This window comes from Pholcus phalangioides, unplaced genomic scaffold (assembly GCF_987345545.1).
Source record: "Pholcus phalangioides strain wild (caught in Gottingen) unplaced genomic scaffold, Ppha-v1.0 ptg000009l_1, whole genome shotgun sequence".
NCBI lineage: Eukaryota > Metazoa > Arthropoda > Arachnida > Araneae > Pholcidae > Pholcus > Pholcus phalangioides.
The window spans coordinates 32734150-32745254 of record NW_028301602.1 but is presented as its reverse complement, the minus strand read 5'-3'; the positions used below and the strand labels follow the sequence as shown (position 1 = coordinate 32745254).

The 11105-nt window shown below is 38.2% G+C and overlaps 1 protein-coding gene and 1 non-coding gene across 2 annotated transcripts; both read right to left on the bottom strand.

Annotated features, from left to right (window-relative positions):
- Positions 1-1647: 1647 nt before the first annotated feature.
- LOC149082842 (uncharacterized) lies at positions 1648-10824 on the bottom strand. Its single transcript, XM_089236902.1, has 2 exons — positions 10758-10824; positions 1648-3505 (listed from the first exon to the last, which is right to left on the bottom strand). Exons 1-2 carry the CDS (start codon positions 10812-10814, stop codon positions 1910-1912), a joined length of 1653 nt encoding a protein of 550 aa, XP_089093028.1. The 5' UTR covers positions 10815-10824; the 3' UTR covers positions 1648-1909.
- On the bottom strand, positions 6858-6928 carry TRNAG-GCC (transfer RNA glycine (anticodon GCC)). Its single transcript has one exon. It is a non-coding gene; the product is annotated as a tRNA-Gly (tRNA).
- Positions 10825-11105: the final 281 nt, after the last annotated feature.

The window sequence follows — 11105 nt, the reverse complement described above, 5'->3', positions numbered from 1 at the left end:
TAACCTTAATTATCTGATGAAATTGGGACTGGACCCATGTCTGTAAATTTAAATTTTCAGGTAATTGATTATGCATCAATTAAAAGGGTCTGGTATCTACAATTAATTCTCATTTACATGAGAAATTTAAAAAAAATTATTTTGCCAGAAAGAGGAATTTTGTTAGAAACCTGTTGAGACACACACTGCTCTAAAATTTCTATCAGCTTTTCCTATATTTGTCATGCAAAGGATTATGAGAAAGGAGATATGAACTGTTGTAAAACTACCAAAAGGGTGGGGGTAGAACTTTGTATCTTTTTTCCCTTATAGAAGGAGGAAGAAGAAGCTGTCATGCAATTTCGGCTTCCAAAATTGAGCTCCCTTTTACTCAGCAATGTTATACATATAAACAAGGCTATAATTACAGATGATTCATCCTTTGCCTAGTAACTAGTTCTGTTACGTTTTCAGGAACAATAGTTCAGATGACTAGCAATAATCTAGTTGCTCCAACCAAGCAGGGTCCTTCGAAAAGCATCACTGTTACTCACTTTGCTAAATATTATGGATAACCATTTGTTTAAATGTTATGTTGCAGTTTAAAAAGCGTTACCTTCATTAACATTTTCATCAGTAGGAGAATTTGACTTAATTTTCTAGTACTTTTAGAGGCTCATTGTGGTTGGCCTGAGCTATAGTCAGTTTCAGATAAAGTACTTTTAGAGGATAATTCCTTTATAACTGAAGAAATAATTGTGTTTTGGGAAATGAGGAAAGAAGAAAGTGTTTCTCTGTCATTCTTCTATGGTGGAATTACCAAGGTTTCACTGTACCACTAATTTTTGTGATGATAAATACAGTAAAACCTCTGCTGCCACCAAAAGAACAAAAAAAATTTGTCTGTAAAAGAGGGACGGCCATTATTCGGGAGTTTGAAATGCATGCTTTTATTATTTGGGGGAAATTATTTGGCTATAAAAGATGGGTGACCGTTAAGAGGGGTTTTATTGTAATAAAATTATAAAGAGGGCTATATTGAAATAGTTTTTAAACCCTCTAGAACAGTGTTTCCCCGATCTTTGTCTTGAACCCCAGTAATGAAAGCCAATGCATCACAGACCTCTTGTAGTGAAGGTAAATTATGATTACACCTTCTGTATCATTGGCAATACGTAAAGTGATCCTTCATGAAAGTTGCATTATTGGCTTAGGCCGGGGAGGTGGACATTCGTCTCCCCTTATCCAAGGAACCTGTGTCCACTTATGCCCCCCCCATAGAATCCAAAATTGATTGTTTTTTTTATAACTTTCATAAGTAATTACTATTTCACAGCACTGTGTCCAGCAGATCCCTTGCAGAGTACCCTGGATCCCCAGGGGGTTTAGAAACACTGCTCTAATACAAATACAAATACAACGCCACAACAGGCAAATTGCCCAACGAGGTGGCTGACTTAAGAGAATTTATCCATCTTTTTTTTATCCATTTATAAGAGAATTTATCCATTTATAAGAGAAAATTATCCATCTCATATCTAATTTGAATATCTTGAATTAAGGTTTTGCAAAGTAATTAAAGAATGAAAACATACAACCAAACCATTGATATATAAGTATGTTAAGTTGATGCTTCAGTACAAGTGTTTTAAAATACAAGACAGTTCTGAAAGAAACATCTGGTTTATTTTAACCTCTGAAGCATACACCAGGCTATCGATACATTTATAAAAATGTTGCAATTTTGCTTAAAAATATACTATGCAATTCTATGTAAGTAGCAATTTCAATGTTGTAATTATCAGTATTTGTGGTTATTAATGAACTATTTTTTTACCTGTAAGGTCAGAAATCTGTATCACTGGCTGATGTGATTAATATCAACTAGAGCGCTGAAGCATTCTAATTTTTCTATATGATCCTACAGTACTTATTTTTGCAAAGATACCATCCCACTGCTTCCGACATTTGCAGTGACTGAAAATCCTCCAGATATTCCAGTGTCAATCCTTGTTGTGGAATCTCCAGAAATTCCAGGATCAGCCTCTTCCTCAACAATGCCACTATCAGAATTGCTCCACTCATCCAATCCATCTGGATTTCCTACTTCAGTGTTTGTCACCGGTGGATTTGTCGTTGGACATGCTCTTGGATATACATACTCTCTTCCATCTGGACTTTCAATAGATAATTCCTCATCATCGTAGTTTAGACTGCTTTGTCCCTCTATATCCATTACTTGGTCACACTCATGGGTATCTTCTATTGAAATTTCAACATCAATTGAGGTATCTTCTGTTGGAATCTCTACATCAATTGAGGTATCTTCTATTGAAATTTCAACATCAATTGAGGTATCTTCTGTTGGAATCTCTACATCAATTGAGGTATCTTCTGTTGGAATCTCTACATCAATTGAGGTATCTTCTGTTGGAATCTCTACATCAATTGAGGTATCTTCTGTTGGAATCTCTACATCAATTGAGGTATCTTCTGTTGGAATCTCTACATCAATTGAGGTATCTTCTGTTGGAATCTCTACATCAATTGAGGTATCTTCTGTTGGAATCTCTACATCGATTGAGGTCTCGTACTCATATGTTTCATAATCATCCACATTGATTCCATACTCTGGGCCAAGTGAACCAGATCCTGGAACTTCTGAAGGTGATTCACTTACAACTGGAACTTCTTCATTTGTACTTGGAGGAGTGTTTTCTGGTTTTTTACGCCACCTAAATCCTGGTGGTGGGGGAGGAGGTTCTGGGCCGAAAGGTGACCAATAAGACCGTCTTGGAAATTCGGCTGTTTCAGGAAATATGTCTCTTGATGGTGGTGGGAACCCCATTCTTCTTGAATATGGATATCTACTATGTGCATGCATAGGTTGCTCCATTCCTCTTCCAGGCCATGAAAATCCAGCATCCCTATTGCTCCATGGTGGTCTTTCTCCTAGTGGAGGATAAATTCCCATTCTTGTTGAGTCTGGTGGCGGTGGCATCATTCTTGGCATTCCAACAGAGCTCTCTCCTGATAACCATTCAGCCGCCGGAGGTGGTGATCTTGATCGATCCCATGGGTTAAATGCTTGCCGTTCTCGTGGTGAGATAGGGATTGACCCAATCGAAACATCACTGCCACCAAATGGCTGCTGCTTGTGTCCTCCACTCATCGGCCATGCTCCCTGATTACGAAGTCTTCCAGTTCTGCGCCTAAATGGATTTCCATCTGCTGGGGTGAAATGTTCTGGTCCCATTTCTATTCTGTCATGCCCTAAAATTCTTTCTTCTGCTCTACCAGAATGGAAATCAGATTCTGAAGGGTACCATCTTCCGCGAGCCCACGGCAGTGTGTCGTGTCTTTCTGCTAATCCTATTTCTCCGCTTCTAAAGTTAGCAAATTTTTCTGTCTGTGGCCTTGTTTGGCTGTCCCATTTTAATGAAACTGAGGATTCATCGGATTGTTCTTGTGTTGTCGCAAAGTTTGGCAACAGAAGACTCTCAAATAAAATAACGAAAAATGATATCTGCAAAAGAAAAAAAAAATCGGTACACATTATTGATTCCCTCAAAAAGCACATATTTCTCAGAATAAGCTCCGCACTCTTAGAGAGATTTGTCTGGCTGAAAAATATTTGTTAAAAAAATATCTCTATTACAAGGTGGTGGTGGTGGTCGGAAGTGTTTTAGAGTGAATCACTTACGGCCCGACGTTTGAGAAACACTGCTTTAGGAGATACGCCATATCCGAGTTGGAAGCAGTGCCGTCTAAACGCATGAGCCCTCAGAAAAAGGAGAGGTATTTGAATTTGTGAGGCAGGGACTCGGGAAAAATCACTTGGCCCGGGGACCCACGATGATCTGAAGTCGGGCCTGGTTGGAAGGGCGAAAAAAAAAGCTTTGTTAACCAAAGACCACGGTGAAGAGGCGCAAAAAAATACATCACACACGGATAAGGATTTTTTTTTCTCGAGCCGGAAACGTTGTTACCATCAATTTTCTTTATATCAGAAATTTCTGAAGAAGGAAAGGGTAACTCCAGAGCCATCTTAAGGCAAGGGTGCCTACCCAATACCTTCTTGCTCTAGAAGGTGTCGGCCTACCGGACGTATTGGGAGACTCCATGATAATGAGATCCAGTGATGGTAACCTCGTTAAGCAAAATTTCCCTTTTGACTAAATTTTCCCCACACATTTCGAAATTTGTGCTGCGATCTATCGGTGGAAATATGTAGTCAATTATTTTACACTATATATATAGAAAAGCATTGTTTTGCATTTATATATTTTTTCAAAATTTTTTTTTGTTTGATGACCTCAAAATTTCCCACAAACGCCAAGAAATTTCCCATGTGGACCAATTTTGGCAAATTTTTCCCATGAATATGGGAAATTTCCCACGAGTTACCATTGAGATCTGGTGCTATGATTTTGAACCCATTCACTAGGTCGCTAGGCCCCGCAGAGTAATTTTTTCTCTCTAGAAAGAAGATGAGGACAAAAGGAAGAAATTTCCCAAACGTTTGTTCTTTGCAAACTTTGTGTTTTTAACCCTCTATATACGATATTGTGAAAAGTAAAATAAGAAGAAAATTGTAATAAATTCAAATAAAGTATAAATGTAATGATAATAATAATAAATAGTTATCGTGTAAATTATGTGGTAGGTCATTTTAGTTCTAATTAAAGACAAAAAAATAAAAACATGTTTTTGAAACAGTTCAAAACAAATAATTTAACCCCCGTGGTTTAGTGTTTTAATTAACACTTTAAAGTACGGTCAGGATATAATACAAATACAACGCCACAACAGGCAAAATGCCCAACGAGGTGGCTGAGAAAAAGATGCCCATAATGAGTTAAATGACATACAAAATGAGGACGTCTGTTAGGCATATCCCGAGAACTAAATTACAGTAAAACCTCCCGTAACGGTCACTTCCGAACAACGGTAACCCCTGAACAACGGCCACATTTTCTTGGAACAGAACACGTCCCATTGGATTAACATCCGAATAACGGTCACTTTCGGAAATTAAAATGAAAGAAAATGAGATGCATAAGAAAAAAAAAAAACACCCCAAAGATTTTCTTTGAAGAAGTTTTTCCTTTCTTGAGCCCTTCAAATATGAAAATAAGTATGGGTACTTCCCCAAGTCATTGGTTTCCAAAATGTTGTCCGCGGACGCCGGGAAGCGAATAAACAAATCCTACTCTGCTAGTAACGTTATAGAAATTTTGCCCATCGTGATTGGTCGAAGTTAGTGATGCACCAATCGAATACTTGGCGAAATTCAAATTTGAAAAGCTATGCTGTTAGTGTGACGTGTATATCAAATTCATAAACATCAGTGGAGGTTTTTTCTTCTGAATTTTTAAATTGTACACTGCTGTCAACATCAAAGGGGAAAACCGTTACCATAAAACTCGAAAAAATCATTAACATTTGCAAAAATGTCTTCATGTTATTCCATATATCTTGTTTTCTAGCACATTTCCCAAACTTTTCAAGAATCAATCAAAAACTATTCATACTATATTATATTTCAATTTCTGCATAAGCTTATTTTGCCCACGACTATATTAATATAATACATATATGCTATTGCTACGTAAGCTAATTTCAACTCCTCGCTTATAACATACACGTCGGTTGTTATATACACTTCTCGAATCACCTAGGGGTTATGTTATAACCGAACTCGACTGTATTTACATCTAAACACAATGTCAGAGGGGAAAGAAGTGATGCTTGTGGTCCCCCCCCCCCCCTTTTAAGCACACACACACGTACTGAGAAAAATTACGAGTTTCCACTTCAAAAAGTGGAAATTGCCAAGATTTCGTGAAAAAGTTGTAAAAATTAAAATTTTAGCATTGATTCGTCAAAATTGGCAAAGTTCGCATTTATCGCGGTCACTTCGTATAAATACGAAATTCCCGTATCCCTAATTATGTTATATTATTATTTTCGTAACTAATTTTTGTGTAGCGTCAACCAAAACAGCTTAGCAAGTTATGGTGAAATCCGATTTCGTCAAAAGCTCCGCCCCTCGTGAAGTCTTGGTATCTTTTTTGCACGTATAACCAATCACCTGCGTGCTAACGCTTCCAGTGTTACTGAGAGAGTAGGAATTGTAATTACGTCGCCGGGAATGTCTCAAGTATATGCTGACGGGTGCACTAGACGCGTTTCAGAAATAACAAAGCAGAATTTAGGGTTAGAATTTGGCAAGTGGATATGCCATAGACCAGAGTTCTTGTTTTCCATGCTGTTTGACCAAGGGTGCCTGGTCTAATTGAAAAAATACTTCCCTCGATAAATACAAAAGTAGCTGATTATACCGGATAGATGAATCTGATCTGAAGAATGCATGCCACAAGATCAGGGTCCCCGGCCGAATGGGGGCCTCACAAATAATGTACACTCTTATTTTGCATAATTTTTTTCCCTTTCTAGGCCCCCCCCCCCCCCAAGAAAATGTCTGCCCTGGGCTCCGAGCAAGCACGTTATGGCCTTGCCCAAAATACAAGGATTGCGGTTCAACTGCACGTGTTTTTCTTCATAAAATTTTTGAATGAAATTAACAACAGAAAAAAAAGCTCAAAAATAAAGTTCTCCATGAAAAAATTCGCGCATCTTCAATGCAGAATAAATTTCACGTGTTACAAAACAGCTTCTAATTAATTATAGCACGGGTTGTTACAATTCTACACAAGCAATCAAAAAAATTTTTAATACATGCTTCAGAAATATTGAACCTTTTAACAACGATAACCTCCCAATAACGGTCACATTTGCTCGGTCCTGTTAATGACCGTTGTTGGGAGGTTTCACTGTATTTGAAAGGAACAAGAAAAAAAAAAAAAAAGTGTTGCTGCATCGGCCGGGAATCGAACCCGGGCCGCCCGCGTGGCAGGCGAGCATTCTACCACTGAACCACCGATGCTTGCGAAAGTCTTGGTAACATTAAAATGACAAAAAAAATTTCTTGAGAATTCTACAGGGATTTCTAGTATGCAATATTCTCTTGTTAGATTTATTTATTTGACTTCGAATTCTCGCCGAAACAAAACTGTTGTTTAAACTTCCTTTTCGTGCTTATGTTCGTCGTGACCAGACAAACAAAAGATATTCGTCGTAGGGAGAAAAAAAAAAGAGAAAAGAGTCACGATTTCTAATAACTTTAAGAGGCAAAGCCTGGTTTTATATAAAAGTGATCTTCACTGAGCTCTTTTTATCACAGGTCTGAGCTGTCATCGCTGAAATAAAACTCTATAGCGGCAGCTGAATCAGCCAGACACAATTGTGCATTTATAAAAACAAAAGGGGACATGAATAACGAGTATTTAATGCTTTGTAAAGATTTAAAATAGTTTACGCAACCCTCTCCGAAACAAGTAGAAAAAACAATGATAATAATCATGTGAATAAGAGACATGTCGTCTCTTATTCACATTCGTGTTATTCGGAATAACACGTGTAGGAAAAAAAAAATCATACATGCGTAATATATAAAAGGGAGACGTTATTTGTACGCATAAAATTTCTTTTATGATGGATTTTGGAGGAAAATATCTACCGTCTCATCAAATTGTTTGCACAAAAATATTTGCATTACATTTTCACTTTTAAAAAGAATGAATGCTCTGAGTGTAGGGGACCGTTAATCCTTATCCTGGAAAATCACGGCCGTAGCCAGAAATTTCTTTCGAAATTCGAGGGGGGGGGGGACGAGGACACCCGCAGGGTCACTGCCGTCTTAAGTATGGGGCCCGAGATGGGAGCTCAAGAGGAAAAAAGGTGGGCCTCACAAAAATGAAAATTGGTTGAAATTTCCGAAATTTAGTATATGGATCCGGGGGGGGGGGACGCTCTATAGGATGGGAACCAATCGAGTTCAAACGACGAAAAAATGTTTTGTCGACCAAAAAAAAAAAATAATAAATAAAAAACGTGGTCGGGAGTTCCAAAAATAGGTCTCGCACGGGCAGAGATTTTTTCTTCAGCCGTCCCTAGGCAGGGCCGGAACTAGAGGGGACGGGTGGGGCAACTGCCCCGGGGTGAAAAATTTAGGTTGTCAGAAGTTTTAGGTGGGAACAAAGAACACTGTCATAAAATTATTGAATTTTAAAGTGATGCAAAATACTTATTTACGACACTGTCCTGGGGCAATACCTTCTAAAGCAGAGGTCTGCTCTAGAAGGTGTTGCCTGGGAACACCAAAGTGACAGAGTAATAATAATTAGTTTAACCATGTTTTTCCAAAGCCATCAGGCAGGGCCGTCATTTCAACTTTTTCCGGCGGGGGGGGGGGGGATAAAGAGCATTCATTCATTCAAACTGAGCACAACTCCGGTCTATCGCCATAGGCAATTTACTACCGATTGAGTTGTGCCGGAAGTATGAGTGTGCCCCCTCCCCCCAAATACCCCGGGCCACGAAAGTGACTGTATACTAAGTGTACAACACACAGAATGCATTCAACTGCCTGACACCTGGCCAGCCGCCGCCCAGCCCTCAAAGTTCAGCCGCTCATCCGGCATGGTTTCAAGGGAGCTGCCTCGCGACCTTTGCCTACAAGAAACAGCTTTCGCCCTTATTTAGGGGTAAAGAGCATGTACTGAATGTACGCATATATATATATATATATATATATATACATACATATACCATTTTTAGTGTATTTTCAAAAGCCAGGGGAGGTGACCTGGGATTTATATAGCCCTGAACTAGGGCGAAGGGGCCGCTGGTGACTATAGAACCAGTGCTGTCTTAAAGCATGGGCCCACCCGGGGCCTCAGAAATATGAGAAGTAGTTGAATTTTTAGAGAATTCGCCAGGTAGGGCCTCCGAAAAACCACTTGGCCCGGGGGCCCATGATGCTTTTAAGACGGCCCTGATCCCCCCCCCCCCCAGCTCTGCACGTTAAGGCGGCATTGTGCATTGCTGGAGGATGTGGAACCATGAGCTTGATGGCTCATGTATTCGATTTTAGGATTTGCTCAACAATCGCACTGTGACGATATACATGCAAATGCTAATGCGGTCTTTATCTTATCAACCGTCCGTGGAAGGGGTATGGTTCTAGTTTAAAAAATGTTCGAAAGGCGTTCAAATATTACCCTGCATCAGTTTTGAGAGTGAAAATACAGTGTGTCACAAAATAAGAAATGTAAATTTTTATACTGTTGCCTTTGTCCTCTAACTTTCGATTAGTAAGTTGTTGCACTATGTCTCCTGGGGCCAACAGAAAAATTGTTTGTTTTCAAGTGCAATATTCGCTAAGATACTAATAATTCAAAAATCGGGGAAAAGTTATGAAAGAAACTAACGGACGCAACACTCCTTTCCCTCATTTATGCTGTCCTTTCCCACATTTTTCCCGATAACCGAGGTGACGTTTTTAAGACCTTTTCAGACGAAAAATTTAATCATAGATAATCAGATACTGTGTGTGCACGAATTTTCTTATTTCTTTTTTGTGATTATGGGTGGGGTGACCATATTTGATGAGAAAAATACGGGAAATTAGGACAATTAATACGGGACATCTGGGCCACCTTAACGCATGGTCCCGGGGGCCCCATGATGCTCCTAAGACGGCTCTGTGGGATATCGCCGATTCTCACCAAACACGTTGCCAAATGTTAGCGAAATTGCCAAATATTGGCAATTAAGTATTGGTTGGATTATATTATATTATATATATTGATTATATTGATTATATATATTAATTATATATATTGGAGAAATACAGCGATGTACTCTGTTAAAATGTATTTCCCTTGAAAAAATGAACTTGGTAAATATGTGAGAAGAATATATTTCTAGTAATTTGTATTAAAGTTTAGGAACTGATGCAACATTCATTTTCATTCATAGAGCCTGAATCGGATTTACGGGTGTGAGACAGGTGCAGTCGTACCCCAAACCGCGGCGGGCCCCGCGGTTCGGGGGAGGCGGCGCATTTACGGTAATAGAAGGGGAAAGAAATACCTTTTTATACCATGCAAATACTTTTTTTTTGTAGTAAACAAGTTGTCTGAGCTTCAACTGATTTGATTCTGAATTTTTCCGGAATTATTTCTTTCATTAATTCTGAATTTTCATCAATTCTGGGATTTAAATAATCACTACCTTTAAATTTCCATTAATTCTGAGATATTTCCCTCATTAAATTTTTTCTCATTAAAATTCTGGAATTTTTCTCCAATTTGATTATGAATTTTCATCAATTCTGGAACTTTTTCTTTGATTAATTCTGAATTGATCAAAGAAAAAAATAAAAAAATCAAATCTTTGATCCCGTCTGGAATTATTTACTCATTTTTAATTTATCAGTTATAAATTTTCATTATTTCTCAGATCATTTGGACCTAATTTTCATAACTTTTAAAATTATTTCTTTTATCAATTCAAAATTTTCTTCAGTTCTGAATTTTCATGTGTTCAAAATTCTCATAAATTTTTTTGTGTTAACTTACATTTAATTGTGTTTATAACTTATTTGAGTAGATATTTTTCAGTATTCCTGTATATATTTTGCGGTAATGCATAAATCTTTGGATTCCCGATTCCCCTTCCCCCCACGAAGGGAATCAGTCCGAACCAACAATTATTGACGTTATAGCCAAGGTGCCGTTACTACCGAAGTCATTATAACCGAGTTTGACTGTATATGTAATTCTAATCCCATTATCAAGGGTGTCGCTTACACATACAAATTTTCAGGACCAGTGCACTAATAAAAAGTATGTAAATAGTAAGTTAGTTACCTTGACTGGTATATTCATCATTATTGAGGATAGCAACTTCCGACCTTCATACTCCATCAGATAAAATAAAGGGAAGCTTCCGTGATCGGAACTCGATTTTAAATAATGCCTCAGATTCAGTCCCTATGGCGTATTAAAAATAAATGCATCCCCCGCACGAAATGTCATCCTGTGTGTATCAGACGCTTTACAAACATAACTTTCCATTGTATAGCGATGGTTTTCCTCAAATTCGCCTTTATATCGTAACTTATTCCGGTGAACTTTCCTATAAGTGCGTGTTTGATGAAACCGGAATATGCAATCTGATGTCGAAAGCTTTCATATGCCGTAAAATATTTCTGAAAA

What these genes read in the sequence shown, in the direction of transcription:
- LOC149082842 (XM_089236902.1), bottom strand. Translation starts at nt 10,814, where the DNA reads ATGGAGTATGAAGGTCGGAAGTTGCTATCCTCAATAATGATGAATATA. An exon ending in TGATGAATATACCAGTCAAG is followed by an intron (nt 3,506 to 10,757) that starts GTAACTAACTTA and finishes TTTCTTTTGCAG; the next exon opens with ATATCATTTTTCGTTATTTT.